At 45.5% G+C, this 22,778-nt stretch overlaps 1 protein-coding gene across 2 annotated transcripts; it reads left to right on the plus strand.

Annotated features, from left to right (window-relative positions):
* Window positions 1-52: 52 nt before the first annotated feature.
* Window positions 53-8,198, plus strand: ERH (ERH mRNA splicing and mitosis factor). 2 transcript variants are annotated; one of them, XM_075426276.1, is made up of 4 exons: window positions 53-180; window positions 3,729-3,816; window positions 4,946-5,066; window positions 7,698-8,198. In XM_075426276.1, the coding sequence occupies exons 1-4, from the start codon at window positions 178-180 to the stop codon at window positions 7,798-7,800; spliced, it is 315 nt and encodes a 104-aa protein (XP_075282391.1). In that variant the 5' UTR covers window positions 53-177; the 3' UTR covers window positions 7,801-8,198. The 2 variants fall into 2 exon arrangements, with proteins under 2 accessions (XP_075282391.1, XP_075282390.1); XM_075426275.1 differs by lacking the exon at window positions 53-180 and adding an exon at window positions 2,578-2,652.
* Window positions 8,199-22,778: the final 14,580 nt, after the last annotated feature.

Genomic DNA, 22,778 nt, shown 5'->3' on the forward strand with positions numbered 1-22,778 from the left:
CGCCGCGCCGTGTGGCGCCGCGCGCCGGCCTGGGCCTTGCGCGCGTGCGCGAGCGGCTCCCTGGCGCCGCGAGCCCCACGGCCGGCCGTTAGCGCAGCGCTTCCGGCGGGCGCGGGGGGTTGTGGGGGATCGTCGCGCGCCTCTGATCCGCGGCGGTGCTGAGGAGCGGGAGCCGTGATGGTGAGCGGGGCGCGTGGCGGGGCGGGCCCGGCGCCTCCTCCGCGCTCCCCGCGGCCGCCCGGGGGAGGCCGGGGCCGCGGGGGGCCCGGGGCCGGCTGCTCTCCCGCCGCCGGGGTAGGGGGCGGCCGCGGGCGGGAAGGCGCGGCGGGTGGCGGGGAAGGCCGTGAAGGCCGCGGCGGGCCCGGGCGGGTGGCAGCACGTGCTGGCCGGGCAGCGGCCCCGCGCAGTCTCGTCCCCCCCCCCCCCCCCCCCCCCCCCCTCCGCGGCTGGGCCTCCCGGGCACGAAGCCCCGCGGCGTGCGGGGAGGGGGGAGGCTTCCGGCGAGGAGCGGCCTTGCCCGGGAGCTGCGACCCCTTCCCGGGGCGCGCCGCCCCTCCTCCCAAGCGCTGGCTCCGCGGGTCCCCCCGCCTTGGGTGGCCGCTCTGCCTGACGCGAAGCCGCGCCTGTCCCCGCCGCTCGCCCCGCGGTGCCCGGAGCAGGGAAGGGCGGCAGCTTGCGCTGGCGGGGGCCCGCTTGCACGGCTCGGTAACGCGCGGCGGGCCGCCGGTCGTCTGATACATTGGAATGTGCGAGTCGTTGCCCTGCGGTGGAAGCACAGCTGCTTCTGGGTTTGCAGCGGAGTTCTGCGTCTGCCCGGCGCCTGCTCGGAAGCAGTTAGCGGCTGCTGGGGTGAGCAGCTGCCAGCCCCGTCCCTGTTGTCCGAAGTAAAAGGCGACACTTAAACCACTTCTGGTTTAAGCGGGAGTGACTCAAAGGCCTTTAGGTCTGTGCAGTATACTACTTGTATTTACATTGCTGCACATCTTATCCTTACAATGCTAATCTTCCTTTTATTTTTTACTTTGTTGTTGAATAGACTCTGAAGTTGGTGGGAGCCTCTTTGGGTGGATGCTGCCTAGCTCCTAAGTCCTGCTGGCCTGGCTGTCAGCGCTGCCTGCACCATTTTACAGGGTGGCATCTTCAGTAATTGGAGCGCTTTCTGAAGTGCTCTCTAGAAGCTCAGAATTAGTGTAATGTAAACGATGCACTATCTCGTTCAGTGTCCTGCTTAACAGCAGCCAGTACTACTGTGCTTTTAATGAAAATGCAAAAAAACCCAATGGACATATGCATCAGAATAATACGAATCTGTATTAGACTTTTGCAGAAAACCTGATCCTAACACATGAAGGTTATTGTGGCTTCCTTTATTTTGGTTTTCTTTTTCCTAATGGTAAGATTTATACCTGTAGGAAAACATAATAGTTGCTAATCACACTGATTTTTGTGCAGTCACCGGAGCATATATTCAGTAGGGCAGGTAATAGTTGGAGAAAACTTTTCTCAGGCTTCTGAACTCACCACATTTTTGCACTCTGTAGTAGGAGAGGAGGAGCAACTTTGTCAAATAGCACGATTTTTTTTTTCCTGTTAAGGTAAAATAATGGGAAGTTCCTGAGGAAGCACTTGAGATGTAATGCATCAGCTCCACAATACAGATGTTCTCAATGCCATTAATTTCAATAAATTCCAGGCCGGTATCTGATATGGGTATTTTAAAGTGTTTGAAGTGATAAACAGTCGAAAGTCAGAAGCCCAAGTAATTTCTGCCTCAAAGTTCTGCTTTCAGAACTGGCTTACGTGTCTGGCTCACTGATATTTTCTCTACAATCTGATTATTGGGATAATTTCAGAATATATTCATTCATTTAAGACTCAAAGAATGAGAGGAATAGCCTGGGTGTTTATAGGTCAGAAAGCCTAAAATGATTCCTCAGCAAGATTCTGGGAGACTGAATACAGAATTCGCTCAATTATGATACAGTTCTGTAACTCGTAGTCAGTGCGATTTTATCTATGCTCCCTTAGGTTTTGTCAGATAGACCAAACTTTTTTAATACTGAGTTTAGTTGAAAGAGACAAATACGTGTATGTAGTTAGACACCGGAAGAGTAGCTTGCAAGGCATTCGGATGGTAAAGTAACACAGCTTGTTTTAGAACACACGGACTGAACTGGCTGATGCACCTCATCCATTGTTGTTAATAAGGGATCCTTGGTCAAATGCTCCCAGGAAATCAGAATTGCAAGTCCTGGAACCAAGCCTTGTCATCAGTGACCAGCAAATAAAAATGACAGTGCTGGAAAAAGTACTTTATAATAAAGTTTGGCAGAGTCACTTGGACTCCCTGGTGAGACAGGCCTGTTCAAGCACAATGCACATAGGAACAGCCAGAAAGCAGCCCTCCCTTGGGAAATTAATTTCAAATCTGGCGTCCTCTGGCACACATGGAAGTGGATTTAGATGTTCTAGTCTCCTTTGTACAATTTTTGTTTCAGTGTGTAGCTCTGAATTCCTCTCTTTTTCCATTTCTGATTGGGAAAAGTCTCGCTGGTTCTGCTTCTCTGTGTAAGCTGTTTTCTGGGCTTGTCTGAATCTCCTTCTACCATGTTATTTGAGACAGATTTTAAAGAGCTGAAAACTGTATTCCAGGTAAGGGAACACTATCAGTCATGGTATAAAAATTTGTACTCTTTTCTTACACGTTCCCTTTAAATCCTAATATTTGCCATTTTTCTTTTCTGTCACTGCATTTGAACACTGAACTGGTATCTTCACTGATATGTCCAAAGCATGGGTCAGAATTTTTAACAGCAGCTGATCAATTGAAGACCAATATTGTGCTTTGGTGTTTGTTTCCACTGTGTCTTACTCTGCAGTTGCCTCTGAATATTACATGTTGTGTGCTCGCCTCATATATTAGCACTGAAAGTGTTGGATCCAATTATCAGCACTGGAAATGGTGTTTGGTAGTGTGCTTGCAAACTTTCTGTGCTGTATAACCTGTTAATTAGATCACAGGTTGTGTACACTTCAAGAGTCTTGCTTGTTGTTTGCTCAAATAACTTGCTGTAGCCAAGTGAAGAATATTACAGAAATAATGCAAGCCACAGACTGTACAATCATCTAAGTCTTTCCTGCAGAAGAACGAGCATACAGACTTTGACATTTGGAACAGTTATCTGTGCCATGATTGGTGCTTCAGTAGGCTCACTGAAGGGTGAAAAATCAGTGCGAGTAACTCAGAATAGCTATTGTGGTAAAATCTCTAAGGGGGGGCTGGCAGTTAAGTTGTACTCCCTCCTTACTCTGTAATTGGAGTATTTGAAATCATACTAACAGCTTGCATTTGGAATAAGATAAGTAAATGCACTAATGGCATAGCTTTTATACATTGACTTTATTGCTTTGCTCTCCTGTTTAAATAGAAACTACTGTTTCTGTGGGGGGGTTTTTTTCAACACAATAGCTGCTTTACTGGTGATTTTACACATTTTAAACTTCTGTAAGGATTGATAGGACTAATTGGAAACAAAAAATTATTAACACAGCTCATATGAACAGTAAGTAGTATTTGGAAAATGTCTGTGTCCTTGATTGCTGGCTCAGTGTTTTAATATTATGCTTCTTTTTAGTGCTTCATTCAGATAAACAGCTTAATTCAAACAAAAAAAATAATTCAGATTGTGCAAGTAACCTGTTTTCTTTGTGTTTGTTTTGTTTTTTAGTCTCACACAATTCTACTTGTCCAGCCTACCAAGAGGCCAGAAGGCAGAACATACGCTGATTATGAATCGGTGAATGAGTGCATGGAAGGTGGGTGCAGACATGGTAGATAAAAACTGTTGTTGATACCCCATTTTTAACATACTCCCAAACTTAGTAAGAAAATAAGTTGCTGTTCACGTTTTCCCAAGGTAATTCACAAAGTAATGCAAAGGTATCTCATGCTTTTAGTTTACGAATGTTTTAGCAGACTAAGAAAATCTATTCTTCGTTTCTAAAACTTTCTTTTTATATTAAATGTCTCTTTTGGATTTAACTAGATTGAACCACATTCAGCTCATGAGAGCAGGCAATATTCTTGGTGGGGCCGTGCAGCAGTCTTGCCTGAATGCATTTCATTGCAGGATCGGAGCCTGTCTCACTAATTTTTGTGGTAGCCATGTAAAGGAAAGATAGCTCCTGGAAATACTATATAAAATAAAAGTATGTTGCAATTGATACATAATTTGCAGCCTCATGGCATGTGTGCCAGAGAAAAAATCCTGCGTGACTCTAAAAGACACGTAGTAAGCTTGGAAAGAAGCTTGAAATACCACAGCTGTATGATTTAAATGTGGAAGTTCACTTAGCATTAAAAATTCTAATTCCAGGAAGTTTTGCAAAGCAAACAAAAGCATAATAAAGACCATGTACAGCCTCCATGCTCACTTTAATATTATATTCTTCTCAAATGTATCTGAATTATTTATAGGCTAGCTTAAATAAAATTAAATTCATATACAGGTTTGTGCTGTTACTCTTACCTCAGAGATTTGAGTAGCTTTATTTGTCATTAGTTATTCTCTTTCTCAGGTGGTTGTACAGTGGGAATATGCGTTGCAATTGCCATCTTAAAATTATTAGAAGGAATTTCAGGTTTCCATTGGAGCTTACTGCATGGAAAGTTCCATCTTTGATAGAACTAAGACTTTTTCCTCCAGATGATGATAATGCTTCTTTTCATGCATCTTACCTGATTTTATAGTATTATGTTTCAATGCAAATAGCTAGAACAAAAGCATTTCAACTCTGCAAAATCTGAGTAAGAAGTTTCTGTCTCTGTTTCCATGGTGGTCATCTCTAAACTTTCCTGGTATCTGTGGTGCAATATCTGAAGAAGTTTCAGCAGATACAGGTGTTGGTTTTTTAATGTTGCATTGTTAACCTTGTTTCTCTGTAGGAGTCTGTAAAATGTATGAAGAGCATCTGAAGAGAATGAATCCCAACAGTCCGTCCATTACATATGATATCAGCCAATTGTTTGACTTCATTGATGACTTGGCAGACCTCAGCTGTCTCGTGTAAGTGCAGTTGTACAAGTCCACTTCGGTGACTTAGAGACATCAGAAGTCTTCTGTGTAAACTCTGACATTTTTTATGTGAGATCTGGCAAGGTTCTGGCCTTTTTTGCAACAGCTGTGCTAGTAGGACAGCAGTATAGCAGCTGGCATGCCATGTTGCCCACTCCAGTTAACTGGATCGGAATAAAGTATTTCTAAAGAAAGCTTAGAAACTGATGGTTCCACTTGGATTTTAGTCACATTGAAGCTCCCGGCATTTCAGATACTGAAGTCCAGCAGTTTAATACAGCTGCGCGTTTTATTAATGCTAAAATCTGTTTAAATTTGGACTGTATCTGCCTTTGTGCGGTTGGTCTGATTCTCAGGGAGGCAGAATGATCGTGGAATTTTATTCTGCTGAGGGCTGTACTAGTGGTGTGGTAGAAGTCTTTAGAAGTGCATTGCAGCCGACTGTTTATTTTAATCAAGACACAGCAAGATGGAAGTTTCTGTAAAATCCTAATGAAGTGACTGAGGAACAGATCAGCCCTCCAGAGAGCCCTAGCTAATTGTTGAAGTGTTCTTGTGAATACATTTCCAGTTCTCATCTGTGTGTTGGAAGTTGTGGGCGAGCAAAGGTGGTCTTGTGTGCTTCCATTCTGACTGCACTGTGAAATCAAGTGTTAAATTTCACTGTTCAGAACACAACTTAACATTGTAACTAAATCACTTAGTCCAGATCATGACTATTTTCTATGCTATAAATTTAAAGTTAACAGATGACAGTGGTATCAACTTTGCAGAAATTCTGTAGGAATAAGGATACGTATCTCATTCAGATAACAAAAGACAGAGTATTTGGCTTTCTAAGCTCAAAACTCCAGAAATCTTTTTAAGCTGTTGAGTACGTGGTGTGGACATTCCTGCAGCTGTACTGCTCTGTCTGAAATCCCTGTGAAAGCACTTGTGCAGTTGCACAGTGAACAACCTTTGCCAGTTAATTCCAGTTTAAAATAAACTATTTTTGAAAAAAATGAGCATCAGATTGCTTTGCTTTGCATTCTGATGTACACACAGAATCTATGTTACTGATAGTGACTTATTATAAATGCCATTTACCAAAGTTTTCAGTAGAATAAGTAAAACAGGATTACATTTTCTGCAGAGTTACCTTGTTCCTAGACATTCTGCCACATTTGATCTTCAGCTGTCGTAGTGCTGGGCTGATGCAGTTTGAGACACACTTTGTTATACCTTATCTCCCAGGCTGAAGCTAGCTGCTTGCTTTAGGAGGTAGCGACTGTTTTCTGGTACAGTCTTGTGCCTTTCTTAATTAGGCTTGTAAACTCAGTGTTGTGCCAAATTGTACTTCAGCTGACTGTTTTCCACCAGATGGCACACGTAGCCTGTAGTGTAGCAGACATGTCTCGTGTTCATGGAGATTCCTAAAGAACTTGCTGTCTGGTCTCGCAGTGCAAGGTTATGAATGGATTGGGGCGGGGACAGAAATTAGTAATTTTCCCTGAAACTAACATTTCTTATACTGCACTGGAACTACTGTTAACTACTACTATATCAATATATAGTGAAACTCTTTTGTGGCCTTGAACCAGTCATGCTGGGTTTTAAACAACAAGGCTTTCTTACATATAATATGCTTAGGGGGTTTTCCTTAGGTAAGAACTATAAATTATTCTGGATGGAGTTAACTCTGGATTTGTACTTAGCTTCTTACCAATTACCATGTCACTCTGATTAGAAATAAGTGTACCAAGATTTAAAGACTGACTGGGACTTTGGTAGTTCTTGAAGCATTCCCTGAAAGTACCATCTGTATCAGAAAAATTTACTCAACTTTAATAACTAAGGGGGGAAAGGGGGGCGTGAATCTACACCAATAACCACACAATTTGCTTTTGTTTTTCAGTCTAATTCTGCTTCAATTCAACAGTGTCTTGAGTAACTGAGTTCTCTGGCCCTAGCAAGAAATCTTGCTAGCGGACTAGTTCTATCAGCTGTCTCTGAGTAGTGAAGAAAACGTGTCTGTGGGTTCTTGTTTTCTGTTTGCTTTTTATGAAGCATCCTTGTTTGTTAGATGTGAGCTTGCCATCACTGCCAACTGGCAAGAATCCTTTGCCATCCATCTGTGAGTCTACCTTTGCTCCTGGAAAATTGAGCTTTTGTTCATTTTCTAAAAATTCCAAACAGAAGTGGAACACTTGAAAACTCACATGAGCACTTGCTTGAAGTACTGTCAAAGAAGTGTTTGGCTCATTAAGACAAATTAGATTGTTTCTTGGTGGAACTATTCTTCATTCTGAGCTTCAGAATACTAAGGTGCTCCATTTGTCGTCTCCCCTGAGTAATTACATTCATGAATTAAAATGTGAACACACTGATCCAGTCACTCAGTAGTCCTTGCAGCATCTAGTTTTATTTCAGGTTCTTATGATCTGCTGGGTAACTGGTTTTTAGGGAACAGGGGAAATCTCTTTGATAAGTGGCAGTTCCTATCTACTTCTGCTATTACCTGTGTTCTGTACACAACTTTCTGCCTCATACGCTGGAGGACACTTAATTGTTTGTGAAGCTCTTCTGGTGGACGTACTACAGGACAGACTGATGTTACATTAATTCTTTTTTTCTCTCTAGTTACCGTGCTGATACTCAGACATACCAACCATACAATAAAGACTGGATAAAGGAGAAGATCTACGTCCTCCTCCGCAGGCAGGCCCAGCAAGCAAGCAAATAATGGGGGCACCACCGTCACACAGGTTTGGGGGAGGGCTTGGACAACAGGTGTGTACAGAGTGTAGTAGTGAACGTTTTGTATTATAGTCATCCTGTTGCCATCTTGTTAAACTCTTTAGCCAGGACTGAATGTATTGTTAGAGATGCAAGGATTTTGTTGGATTTTACTTTTTTTCCCAGTGTAAATGGAGAAGAAAGTGCAACATCTTCAGCAGAGTTTTAATTTGGTTTTTTCCTCTGGTTAGTTAATGCTCCTACCTTGTTTGAACCCCCAGGGCTGTTCACATTGTACTTCACCACATTCACTGTATGTGCCCTTCTGTGGGGTTTCCAACATTTAGTTATGTCCTTGAGACTGTCTTAATGGGGAATAAAAAACTACCCTTTAGTTAAACTTGAGTGCTGAATTTTGTGGTTTTTTGCCAAACAACAATTTAAATCTTTCTTGCCCATTTGCCAGAGAACAGGGCTTGGAAGGTTGCGTGGATGAACCAACAGTTGTTCGCTGTATTACAGAGCGGCTCAAGTTCTGGCCTGCCAGGTTAACCTCTCTGGCCTAGTCTTCGTTACTGTCTGTCCTGGCGATCTTTGGGAAACACAGCAACCCTCTTGCACTTTAGACTTGATCTTTCTACCAGGCATTTATATTCAGGGAAGTGTATCTATCTGCTCTGGGATAGGTGATGGGTCAGAGCAGGCTGAACGTATCGCATCACAGACCCCCTGGAATTAGTCCGCTTCCAACCTTCGCCTGATGAGGAAATAGGCAAAGCAAATTTTTTTGATGGGAATCTGCCCCAAACTGCATTTTCCCTTTACAAAATGTAAGGACTTAACTGCTTGCACACACTGTAACATTCTGTCTGCCCCTGGATATCTTGAACGCTGACGTCTTTCTAATTTTGCTGTACTGAAAAAGTTTGGATTGGAGGGCACATTAAACCAAAAAAATATTGGGAGAGGATGTTAAACTTTCTCCAACACAAATACAGATTGGAGATCAGACCTGCCAGCTCTACAGTTGTAGTGACCAGGAATCAATTCAATCTGTTAACATGAAAAAATGCTTCCTTTATAATAAATAGTGATATTCTAAACATAGTAGGTCAGAAGTGTGTTAATCCACTTTTGGTTACTTACATCTGTGAATACTTCTGTATGGATAAAGTTTTATATTCAAATGCAGGTTGACACAGCAAGTAAAACTTTAAAAATTCCCTGTTGCCCCGTGTAGCAACATTCAAGTTTAATATAAACAGTGTTATTTAAACAGCATGTATAGCTTGTCCTCCTGTGTAGCAAGTATCAAAAATAACATGTTCATTCCTTTATTTGAGGTTGACTTCTGGTAAATGTTTACAATTTCTTTGGTAAAAATTCCAGTATTCTCATGGTGGATCATTTGAGGTGCTAAGTAGGATGCAATTTTGCGGTTTTAAAAATGAAGGCAAATAAACATCCACTCTCACATTAAAAAAAAAAAAAAAAGATTTAATGTTTTCCTCATTCTGTGAGCTTGTTTTCAATTTAAGGAAAACCAGTCATGTGGGCTCTTACTGTGAAGAGTGCCAAGAGCATGCTAAATCTATACTAATCAGGAACTTGCAACATCACACAGCTCTTCCTTCAAGAATAACCTAACGTTTGGGCTAATACAAAAAAAAAAAATATTTCTTGGTTTTGGTTCTAGCATAGTAACTGTGCAGACTAAGACCAGTAAACACATACAAAACATGAATTTCTCATTTGCTGTATTAGAGCGGAAAATGGGAAGAAGGTGCTTTAAAGCAGGCAGTAATAAATGTTTCTCCTTTATGAAAAGGATGAAAGAGACTTTGTGAAGGTATATTTTTAGGGAAGTAGAAGGTAAACAAGCTTTAAGTTCAAGCCGGACTTGGCCTTCTGCTGATGCATACATACTGCCTGTGGACCACTTTAAGAGAAGGGACCTGGGCATCATCTCTTTTTTCCCCTTGGTCACCCAACTACAAGTCTTCTCCCCACCCACCCCCCCAAATAAGCTACTGGTTAAAACTCTCCATTGCGTAGTTCTTGAGCTGCTGTTCCCCATACGCCTTTAGAGTTGCCTTGCACTTTGTTAACTACTCATGAAAACAGGTTTGTTGCCTAACTGAGCAGCTTACTGAATACACGTGAAGGAAGGAAGTGCTGCAGTGTCTACCTCATACGCAACTGGTTAGCAAGAAGAATCTGGAAAGCTGTCTCCATCTAATAGCTTCCTGCAGATGTGCAGTAAATAGAGTTCTGAGCGTTTGGAAGCTACAACGTGCTAGGAGATGTTCTGCTGGCACTCGCGTAACATAGTCTGCTCTAGCAGGCCAGGTGAAGAATTGCTCTCCCATTTTCTTCTTGGCACCTTTCCAGTAAGGGAGAGCAGTGTGTTTAGGGCTTTCTCCAGTCATACCTGTCCTTCGAGGCGCAAGACAGCATTCTACTAAGAGATACCAAACATCTGCCTGAGTTCAGGTACTTAAAGAGTGAGGTTTGTCAGCAGCGGTTTGCAAGTAAAGCCATGAACAAATTGCATGATTACAGACAGGATGTCAGACAACAATCTGTCACCGCACGTGTGCTCTGTTTGTGGCAGATTGTCTGGATACAGAGGATAGGTACAAGTCGCAGTGTTGGTACAGGCCAAAATCTTGCAGTCAGCTCGAGGACCTGGGTCTGATGTAACCCCACTAGGATCAGAACCCGAGTTGGGTTTGACGTCACAGCAGTAACAGGATCACTCTCTTGCATGAATGCCACTCCGCAGCCTCCTTCATACGCTGAACTGGATTGTGAAAAGCAAAATTGGGTTTGTAGTCCTGCTTTGAGGGTGAAATAAGCTGGGCAGTTGAAGAACTTGTCATGTTCTTCTAAAATAGACTGAAAGCATGACATCCGTCACAATACATCACAAGCACAGCAGGAAAAGTAGGATCCCCGTCGTTACATCAGCCCGTTCTGCTGAACACCACTGTGACGTACAGTGGGGAAAAAGACTAAGCAGTAGCCCAGACCACCTTGTTATCTTTGTTAGTAACTAATATACGCGCTTTAGAAAAACCTTTTTACGGTAAGAGGAGACTTCACCACTCGTCATATTTCTGAGGCTGGAAGAACCACCTGATTTTTCACTTGCATTAGGAAAGAGAGAAGGAAGTTGCGGATCTGCTGGTTGTGATCTCATGAGCAGGTGCCAAGCAGCATGCTGTTGGTGATGCACAGGAAGCGAGGGTGCTTCCAGAGATCACAGAATGGTAGGGGTGAATCCATGCTGACTAATCCCGATAACCTTTTCCTTCACTTGCTTGATGATGACCTCCAGGATAAGCTGCTCCATCACCTTTCCCGGGACGGAGGTGAGGCTGACCGGCCTGTAGTTCCCTGGGTCCTCCTTCTTGCCCTCTTTGAAGGCTGGAGTGACAATGGCCTTTCTCCAGTCCTCGGGCACCTCTCCTGTCCTCCAGGACCTTTCAAAGATGATGGAGAGTGGCTCAGCAATGACATCCGCCACCTCCCTCAGCACTCGTGGGTGCATTCCATCGGGGCCCATGGATTTGTGGGCATTCAGATTGCTTAAGCGATCCCTCACACAGTCCTCCTCGACCAAGGGAAGGTCATCCTCTCTGTAGGCTTCTTCTCTTACCTCCGGGACCTGGGATTCCTGAGTGCCTGCCTTGGCACTGAAGACTGAAGCAAAGAAGGCATTCAGTAGCTCTGCCTTCTCCGCATCCTCCGTCACCAGGACACCCGCCTCATTCAGCAGCGGCCCCACATTGTCCCTAGCCTTCCTTTTGCTGCTGATGTAGTTGAAGAAGCCCTTCTTGTTGTTTTTGACATCCCTTGCCAGCTTCAATTCCAGGTGGGCTTTGGCCTTCCTCGTTGCATCCCTGCATGCTCTCACCACATTTCTGTACTCTTCCCAAGTGGCCTGCCCCTCTTTCCATATTCCATGGACCTTTTTCTTTCACCTGAGCTCCGCTAGAAGCTCCTTGTTCAACCATGCAGGTCTCCTGCCTCCTTTGCTCGATTTCTTTCTCAGGGGGATGCACTGCTCCTGAGCATAGAGGAAATGACATTTAAACAGTGACCACCACTCTTGGACCCCCGTGCCTTCAAGAGCCCTGGCCCATGGGATTCCTCCCAGTAGCTCCTTGAAGAGGCCAAAGTTAGCCTTCTTGAGGTCCAAGGTTTTGATCCTGCTTATCATCCTGCTTCCTCCACGCAGGATCCTGAACTCCACAATGAACTCCACAGATGACTGGCTCTCAGAGGGAGGAGCGGAACGCTCCAGCTACTTTGCTCCAGAGTACATACGTGGTGATGTACATGTGCAATTCCCACTGAGTAACAGCCCGATTGTACTGAAACTCAGTCATGTTGGAAACTCAATCCATCAAGAAAGCAAATAAACAGTGAAAAACCAAGGAAAGGTGGATTACAAGCACAAAGTAATTTCAGGCTCCCGTTTTTTCAACTGCTGTAACACTGTTAAGTGTCTGCTAGACCCTGAAGAGCATTAAAACAAATAAGTTATAAATTCTCTGTCTTACCATTATGATAGGCTGGGGGCGGGGGAGGTATTTGCAGGGCCAGGGAGCAGAATTCAGCAGTTCTCCAGCAGGAGAGGGGTGTGGCCAAGGCACATAACCGAGTCTGAGATTCTCAGCCTCACTGAGCATGGGGGCCACTCGCCTTGGGTAGCCACCTTCCCTCGACATCTGGGAGTGCCGGCTTCAGTGCTTGTCTCAAGATGAAATGCTACATAACTTGTACTAGCTGTACGTAAACTGCAAGAGTAAATCTGTTGAAATAGAAAATGTTTTACAGAGCTGCCATATTAGTCAATTCTCTGGAGGTTCTCTACACTGAGCGTCTTGTCTCCTGTAATGTTACTCAGCGTTGGCAGAATAGAACGTACTATTCACGGAAACAGCCGGGGAATGAATTCACCACTGAAACGCACTGAATGGAGATGTTTGGTTTTGCACGGTACAAGGAGCTCTCTGTTCTGACCCATTAATAAATGCTTCACCCTCACTATGTCCGAGAAGGACTGAAATTAAAGTAAGCCCCATCTGGATTTGTTACAGGGAAACATCGTATTCTAGCAATTAGTTTTCTCATTACTGTAGCGTGAACTATGCCTGTTTGAACAGTTCATCTGGGTGAGGTCTGGGCACAGCTCCGATTTGTAGGTTTTATTTCTACTATTTGTGCTGAGTTCGCATATGACACACAAGTAGAACCTGCACACTGCATGTCCCAGCTCAGTGCCATCCCTGGTGGAGCATTAACAGGGGTTTTGTCGTTAGTTTTGTACACAGCCTTGTCGATCTGCTGCTGCAAGCCCTGCAGTATCTCCACAGTCCTTCCAACTAAGACCAGTACTACGCAGTCACCTTCGCACCAGCTGTCGGTGACATACATGCAGCTGCTGTGGAGCTGCTGCATGCCTTGCCTTGGTGCCATGTAAGTCAACAAGAGCTGGAGCAGAGAAAAAAATGGGCTGTGTACTTAGAGGCCATGTTTCTGGACTCTGCTACTGGCTGAATATGACACTTAATGTGGCCCTGATCCCTAACGCACCGGGACTTCCATCTGGTGTATCTTAATGCCTGTTGGGACAGCTTCTGCATTGCTCTGTTGACTGCAGGGAACAGGCTCCTAAATTTAAACTATTGCCTTCACAGTTACCTTGGGGCTTGGGTTTCACACAAACCCATTGCTCTGAGAGGCCGGGGAATGTCCATCCCTGGGGTTGTGCAAGACCTGACTGGGCACAGCACGGAACCACCTGGCCTGGTGAGACCTGTGCTGAGCGGGATTTGACTAGGTGACTTCTGGAGCTTTCTTCCAACCGAAATCAGCCATCATTCTACTGGGCTCGCTACTGGAACATCCCGTATAATGAAAAATGGGAAACCTAAGCTTTGAATCCCTATTCTGACCAGTTTCATGCAGGCATTTGAACTTGGCATTCCCCAGGCCTCCTAGGGCAGTGCTGCAGATGGCAGACTCTCAAGTACTCCTGCGTGGGATGGTGTGACACAACAGGAGTATTCACTGGGCTACAGAAAGTACAGCAAATTCCCAGTGACAAGACAGGGTGCGGAACAGTCGGATCAGGTCTTGTTCTGATATTCCCTTTGAATGAAGATTCATATGGGACACCGAGAATAACACCTTGTTGTAGAGCTTCAGGCCTGAGGGCTCGTCAGACCTGCCACCCAGGTGCAAGCCCCCACTCGCACCCCTCACACTCGCACACCCCGCAAGCCTTTCCAGCCCTCAACAAATTTAAAAAAAAAAAATCTGTAGAAGAGAAAAAAGGCCTCAGAAATCTGTGAGGTACTGATAGGGAAAGCTCCAGGACATTGCAAAATGCCAGGGGAAGGTAAGGAACAGGCCATGTGTGACCATGCAGAGACAAGCAATCGTACCCATGCCCGTGCCTCCACCCCAATACCCCCGCTAAGCTCATCGGGAGGCAAAAGCATCTTAATGCAGTAACCCAGTAATGTTTTTGTGGGAGGAAGAGGAAAGTCAATGCTACTAGGACTACAAAAAAAATCTTGCTGCACATTTCATTTTTAGCTATGCCTACTCTCAGGTTCTGAGCAGGAAGGAAATGGGGGGGGGGGTGTAATGTCTTCTCTCTCGATACATTAACTTGATCTCTGGGGGAATTCTTAGCTTGTACATCTATTCCACTATAGCACAGAGATGTAACCAGAGTGTAGCAAGCAGCGTCAGCATTCAAGTCTTCTCTTTAAAGAGGTACATTTATCAAATACAGAATTGTTTCTTCTGCATCCCCATCATGTCCAGAAGTTTAGCCCATACCAAACCAATGCAAGTTTTCTTGCCTGGTTTGTCATGCTGAACACACTTCTCAGCTCATTAGTACCCTTCTAGATTCTGGGCCAAGGGAGTTTAATTTCAATTTCTGTCCACTTTGTGCTAGTAGCATTTTTTATCTTCCTTCCTTCTCCAAGTACTTCTCCCCTCGTCTCCCAGGAAAACCATCATTCCTCATCTCAATTTTGCTAAATTAGTGACTTTGAATTGGTAGTTCCTTCTCATACAACAAGTTGCTTTGTCTCCTGCTCATCCTGGCAGTTCTCTGCAGCTTTTCCTAAGTTTGTCTTCGATTGAACATAGTTATCATTCTGGGCACCTGCAGCTCTAAATGAGGTTTACCAATCTTTCATACTGTGGTAATGATACCTCCTTAGTCTTAATCAAGAACAAATCATTTAACACCTACTAGAATTGCATGTGTTGTTTTCGTGTTTACAACAGACTTAATTGTTCAGTGATCACTTAGTGCACCCTCTATCCCTTTCTTCTGTCCTCTCCAAGTAAAAGCACTCATTATTCATACAAAAAGAAACAACTTCAGCTAGAAAACTTGAGAAAGAGACACATAAGGCTAACCAAACAGTTGATCTTAATGAAGGCACTCACCTGGGATATTCTGGAGGACTCAAATCCTGTCTGAAACAAGCAGAACGGGGCCTACATTAACCACAAAACTGCATTGCTCTGTTTCTCAGCAGAAAGGCACCCAAATCAGGTCAGCCATAGCTCCAGGAAGTATTTCACTTCTGAAAATCCCAAGAAAAAACAGGTGCTTCCCTCCATCTCATAATTAATGGACTAATCATCTTGTTAGCACATTGCATAACCGATACGGCTCTCCGCTTGGCACGCAGGCTGCTGTCTGTCTTACTCCGTAACCCCAATCTTCCCTACCTACGGGAAGACTCAGCATCTCATTTGGAGTCCCAGGTTCCTCCTGTGGAGGAACAGCAGCCAGTAGAATTTTTATCAACCCCCTCCTGCCCTACAAGACACCTCAAATAAAACATTTTAAGCTCCATAAGCCCGAGTGCCCCATTTAAACTGTTTGTGTAGAAAATTCATGACTACCTTCAGGCATGCTGTCATTAGAAGTTAGACATTACTTAAGTCTAGTTGCAGGGAGAGTGGAGGCCCAGCCTCAAAGGCGCTTGGCACGTAATTCAGATGGAAAAAAATATTTGTGTGGCTTGCTCAGGCTCTCCTCTAGCCCCTCGGGTTATGTGAAATGCAGGTGTCAGCCCAGCACCAGCTGAGCCAGCTTCATGTTGAGCACCTTCATCCAATTCCCCCTTTCCCTTCTTCACACATGCATTGACCTAACTGATATCTCTTGCCCTGCCTTCCACCAAACACTGACACTCACCCTAACTAGCAATAAGTAGTGCTAATTAGTTAATGCAGAAGATCCTCTAAGAATTGAAATACATCCCTCTTCCTACTTACTTAGACAAGCCCCATAAAGAGAAATCTATTCAATGGTTGGTGCATGCAAGGATGCCGTCCCTGGCTCAGGATGTCAGTGCATCGGAAGTTACTGAGGGCCCCAAGAGTGCTTTGGCAGAGCAGCACCACGCCATTGCCCTCTTCTTACATTTTCCCCCCAGACACTCGCTTTTGGTCACTGACAGAAACAGGTTGATGGACTAGGCAGCACTTTTATCTCACCAAATACACTTAAACAGTTTATGTTGAGGTTTTGGAGGCATTGGGTTTTTTTTTTCACTTGACTAATGTTTTCCACAGACATTTTGCAGTGTAGATGAAAGTGTCTGCACACACCAAAGGTAGACAAGGAGTTGTAATAGGCAGCATTTTTCTCCATTGTGTATTTTCCTCATTGTTTCCACTAGTTTGGTGTTTTGAGCATGCTATGATGAGAATGAGAGGACTGGAGATGACGTCACTCCAGCTGATGTAGTTACTGTTCAGGAGCTGTTTACTCCTGAGCTTCCTGAAGACCCAGAAAACACCCCAGAATGCAAGTGGAGCTACAAATTAGTTGAAATCTCTGCTTCACGCCACCAAGTGTTTTTTAAAGTGACTCTTAACATGGCAGATATAACTTTTTTTGTAAACTTAAATGCAATTAATCATACTGATTTAACCACATCCATGTTTCTTTGAAGTCTAATGCTTCAGCACTCTTGCAATTACTTCACCAGATGAGTTCTAGGGACTTTGGCAATTGCTTGCTGCTGCTATTTTGATCCTATGCCCTAGGAGTATAAAGTCAGTTACAGAAACTCCATCTGAGTCCATTTAATGAACTACATGAATCAGAGCCCTGCAATAAAGCCCAATTAGAAACGAGAGCACACAGACTATTGATCCCCTTAAAACCTTTCGCCTCTTTCACGATCTGCTTGGTCACTCATCCCTACAGCAGGTACTGAGCCCTTCCTGCCAGTTCCCTTTCATTAGCTTGCTAGGATTATGGTCAGATTAAGACATGCTTGAACAGATCAGCAGGTGGGGGCCCTGGGGTATGAGGGAGAGCCCCCAGATAACCCTTCTCACACATGCTCACAGTCCTCTGGGTCAGGTTTTATTACCGTCTAATTCAGAGGAAATTTCTACAGCAGCGCTTGCTTCTCCTCTGAGCAACACCAAAAAAAACCCTTGAGATTTTGTAATCTGGTTTACTAATGAACAATGATGTCTGGAGGCTCTGGGTTCACAGAGGCCAGACTTGACAGCATCACCATGCACAGCACACCCGTGAAAGGGTCCCATGAACTCCACTAACTCCAGACTTTCAGCCGTGTTTGCAGTATAAAGAACCCCTGTGGTAATGAAGCACACATTACCCAAACAAGACATTTGAACAAGACTTTTGGGAAGTGTGATTTAAGAGGAACACATGACATCCTAGCCAGAATATAGGGCTCAAAGACAGATGATTTCAGAATTTTTTTCAGGCCGTACCATGGATGATGTATGGTGTCCAAAAGCCCAGATCCAAAGGGTGTAGGTGGGATTTAAATCATCAGATCTCATACTGGAACCCAAAAAGCCTCTATTCAGCTGTTGTCCAAAGCTGGATTCACCTCATACATGTACATCTCAGTCTTCACAATTCAGGATCTACTTCAACACCTACCCAGAAGAGCTTTAGGCTCAGGGTTGTGAGGCCACCTCTGTGAGTAAGTGCTAAAAGAACAGATAAACAAGGTGTTCCCCCATTTCCCTTGATTTGGTAAGCCTTCTCAGAGCACAACCACTGTGAATAAACACAAAAATAAAAGAACAGTCACTGCTCTCTCCATTTCACCAAGGTGCATAGGCTTGTCTGGGGCTGGCAGGAAGGATTAGAGGGCAAGACACTGAACACCTTATGGTAAGGGTCTTTTGAAATCCTTGGTGTGGACGATCTAAGGGTGACCTGCACTGGAGGGAAAGTAGTCACAGCTTTCTGGCAGCAGCTGGGGCATTTGCATGGCAGGAAGGTCCTGCATTCCAGGCACTGCTCCAAAGGCTGTTATGAACTTGAGATTAAACAGTAACAGAATAAAAACGCGAAGTAATTCCTGAAGCAATCTCAGGCTCCAGGCCTTGCTCCAGAGATGGAAAGCTCTTGAACCACTAGGCTAGAATCATACATCCTTTGCCCAAATTAGGCTTTATTATCATGTGAGGCGTAAAGTAGAGCAGCTTCAGCATGCAGAGCTAAGAACGGCTCCAGCTTGAGCAACTCCAGTTTCCCAGAGGGCCTGTTCCTTTTTTTAATATATTGCACTGGTACAAGAGCGGGAGTGATTCCTGACAGCCATACGAGGTGCAGCGAGCAGACACCTCCTGTTCACAGCTCAGTGTGTGCTAAAAATGCTCCTGGGCAAAGGGGCTGTGTCCGTGCTGGCAGCTGCTGGTCCTGCCACGGGCTCTTGGATGCTGCAAGCAGCCACCAGTGACCCAGCTGTGTCCTGATCTGACCCGGGAAAGAGGAGCTGCAAAATGCATTAAATCCAGCTTTTCTACCACTCTGCCCCTCATGAACTCAGTGCTAAGCTCTTCTCCGACTTGGTGACCCGTTTAGTCAGGTGCCAGGCTGATGTCACTCACTGACACTGTTAATTTTCACTAAGATCAAAATTAAGCTGGGAGGGAGCAGAGAGGGAAGAGTTTCGCAGAAATCCAGGCCCCCGGTCCCTCAGGACAGAGAATTCATACAGAAGAAGAGTCCCTCAGGCTTCAGCAAAGGCTCAGCACTCGCAGACACCTGACAAACTCCTGCCAAAAAAGTTTAGAGTAAACAGCGGTGATGGGTGACAGGTTAAATGTTGGTAATGAGCATCAGGTGTTTGCAGGGGAAAATGGCTCCTCTTCTTGGATAGGGTAATTATTTTAAAGATCTATTTAGCATTTAGATTGCTTTAGGGGGAAAAGAGCTTGGAGCAGCTGATTGCCTTGAAAAATGCTCCGGTATTAAGTGGGTCTCTTTGAACATTGCTTTCTACTCAGACAGAAAGCAGAGGTTACACTTCAGCTCGGGATAATTAGAAGGACTTTGACATCATTTGGTTGTCTTTGTCAACAGCACTATAACGTGTAACCTCTCGCTAAAAAAACGCACACAACAAACCTCGCACAATAGCACTTTCGAGAGTTAAAACACAAAAGACGAAATGTGCTACACTGAAGCCTTGCGAGGAGCCACAGAAGAACCAGCCTGAACATTCATGCTCTGTAATTTAACCCCAAGCATGAGACCCTTTGGTATGCTTTTAGACTTAGCTACGTCTGTTGCATTTTTAATGCCTGTTTTCATCAACAGATATTTATGGCTGCAGCACCATCAGCTCTCACAGGCTGAGTGATTTAGACTAAAAAAAACACACCTCTTGGAGGTAAAGGCTCCGGTGAAAATCCCAGATGCGGCAGGAGGGAAGAGCAATTGCTGAGCGAGGGACCACACTGTCCCACAGCAGCTGGGTATCTCAGCCCGCAGCCAGGCTGCACTGTGCTGGCCTGTGCCCGTAAGCCTGGCCTACAGGATGGTTTAAAACTCTCCAGGGCTGGCCCAAAGGACAAAGCAGCCTGCAAGCCCAGTACACCAGGCTGAGCAAATCCAGGAATTTGGAATTAAGTCTCTGCTACAATTCGCTACTTTTTCTCAAAAACCTGAAAAATTACCTAGAAAAAACAACTTCTGCCTCAGAGAGGTCCCTCCATGCCTGAGTTGCGGAAACACCATTTACGTGCTTCCTGCTCTGCAGTATGCTCAGCAGCAGAGGCAGTCCAGATGATATTATAAAGCCCACATAGTCAAGACTTCGTCTACACTGTAGCTGTCATTAAGCTGAATTTAACACGGAGAAGTATCAGTGTATTGAGCAGTATGGCAGATGAACAACCTGAGCTGGGTAGGGTGTTTCACAGGGGAGGACTGGCGATGCTGGACACAGAGGTAGGATCTGTACAGGGCATCCCCTGAGCAGTGCCAGTAAAAAAGGCAGACCCACTGCAAGCATTACCTGTATTTCTCTCGTTCCTTGTAGCCATTTTGAGATTTAAATGTTATATTACTGGTTTGCCTGTGCCTGTTGCTGAAGAAAAACCAAGCAGGCTAATAACCGAGCTCGCCCCCAGCCCTCAGTCTCACCTGCCTTGGACCAGCTCTCCACTGCTGCAGCTGCCACAAAGCCAGCAGCTGCTGACCAGCGGCGCTCTTCCAGCCACTTGCATTTCTTAAAGCCAACAGTATCGAAACGCACGATCAGAAATTTAATCCAAGCAGGAACAATGGTTTAGAATGAGTGTTTCCCAAATCTGATAAGTGTACACACTAATGACTAACACCCCCCCACAGCCCTGCAAAAAGAGGAGAAATGCAGCAGCGAGGAGAAAGCCCACCATCAATTTCTGCTAAGAAAAATGTTTCCTTGTTCTGTCTCCTCACCCATAAAGTGTTTTAAAACCAGACAGGAGAAAAGACATTGGTCAGACATTGGAACAGGCTGCCCAGGGAGGTGGTTGAGTCCCCATCCCTGGAGGTGTTTAAAAAACGTGCAGCTGTGGCACTTCAGGAAATGGTTTAGTAGGCACGGTGGTGTTGGGCGGATGGTTGGACTTCATGATCTTAGAGGTCTTTTCCAACCTATGATTCTGTGGTTCTATGATTCTAAAAGCAGATGTAAGTGAAGATGATGGCAAAACACACAGAGACTCAATAGCGCAAGAATTTCACCCTTGTCTTCCTGCCCGGCTGGGCAGGCAAAGCAGGATGCATGGGTGCCCACACCAGCTGCAGGGCAGTCGCTGCCCTCGGTCAGCAGAGCAAGGGCATCAGCCCGGGCCAGCTGCCCCAGCGTCAGCGCGGCAGCTCAGGCAGCTTGTGCAGCCCACCCTGAGCCGGTGTCTGAGCAGGGGTTTGCCTTTCTCATGCGACACTGCGTGGGATCGATCCAGCAAAGAGAAAACTCAACAAAGAAACAACTGGCAGGAGAAGAATGATTAGGAAACATCACTAACAAAAACATTTCCTCTTTGCCATGCAGAAAGTGCTTTTCTAAGGTGGCTGAAATAAAGTTCACTTCATGTGGCAGCCAGATGGAACCGTTCCCAGTTCAGAGAAGGGAAGGGAGTACTGGGAGCTGATGTGACCAGTCTGCAGTCACTGAGAATCATGGCTGACAGCAGAACTCATCCTTTTTGCTCTGTCCCTTGGTAAGATGAGGCAAAGCTCAGAATTCACTGTCCGCGTTATGTGTTCTCCACTGAATTTCCAGCTGTAGCACTGGTGGCTCTTGTGTTTATTTTAAAAGAGAAGGAACCACTGGGATGATGAGTGGAAAAGATCTTCTCGTTCAGGCTTGGCCAGCCTTGGACTGTCTGATTCTCACTGAGATCCTGAGAAACAAGGCTCAGGAGACATGTTTCGGAGAGACCTAAGGAGAGAAGCAGGTGGGGTGCAACTGGGTCCAACATCTGGGCTGGGACATCAGCCTCCGCTCACCCTGGTGCCCCACTTTCTGCTGCAGCCTGAGACACAGACACCCTCGTACCAGTGCAGCCCTGCTGCCAGCTGCGTAACGTCCCTCTGGTGGGAGCCAGCCTTAAAAGCCACAGCGTGAGCCCCGTTTTTCCAAGTCCCACCAGCTGCCCGGCACAGGCCAAGCTGTCCCCTGACACAGAATGGGGGCAGCAGGGATTTGAAACAAGAGACAGGTCTACATTGTCCTCAGGGACCGACCCACAGTCTTCGTGTCCTAGAAACACCCCTAGCTATCACAAGAAAACTCCTGTTCCTTTCAAACCCCTTTCTTCTTCACCCTGGTGCTCTACTACTGATTAGGCTCAAAGGCACTTCCAAGCCATCTTCCCATTTTCTCTACTCTGGAAACTATGGCCGTATCTGAGTGCCCTTATACCTGTTTCAATACTCCCCCTTCCACCGCTGTTCTGCTTGCCAGAACACTGGGAACAACATTGCTTCCTTTTAGCAAGGGCAAAATTCAAACCATTGCCTTCAAAATATACCAGCATTGACACGATTTCTGGTTTGCCCTCATTATGTGTTGGGAGGTCTGGGGAACAAGGTGTTTTGGTGGGTAGAGAAATTCACAGAATCACAGAATCACAGAATGGTAGGGGTTGGAAGGGACTTCTGTGGGTCATCTGGTCCAACCCTCCTGCCAAAGCAGGGTCACCTACAGCAGGCTGCACAGGACCTTGTCCAGGCGGGTCTTGAATATCTCCAGAGAAGGAGACTCCATCACCTCCCTGGGCAGCCTGTTCCAGGGCTCCGTCACCCTCAGAGGGAAGAAGTTCTTCCTCATGGTCAGACGGAACTTCCTGTGGTTCAGTTTGTGCCCATTGCCCCTTGTCCTGTCGCTGGGCACCACTGAAAAGAGTCTGGCCCCACCCTCCTGACACCCACCCTTCAGATATTTATAAGCATTTATAAGGTCCCCTCTCAGCCTTCTCTTCTTCAGGCTGAACAAGCCCAGCTCCCTCAGCCTCTCCTCGTAGGAGAGATGCTCCAGTCCCCTCACCATCCTCGTAGCCCTAATTCACAGAGACCTCTTCAAATAAGATGTTTTCTCTACTTTGTATGCAGCTGCCCCACTTCTCTGTGGTCACTTCCAAAACACAGCTGCACTGCAG

Source organism: Opisthocomus hoazin, chromosome 7, assembly GCF_030867145.1.
Source record: "Opisthocomus hoazin isolate bOpiHoa1 chromosome 7, bOpiHoa1.hap1, whole genome shotgun sequence".
Taxonomy (NCBI): Eukaryota; Metazoa; Chordata; class Aves; order Opisthocomiformes; family Opisthocomidae; genus Opisthocomus; species Opisthocomus hoazin.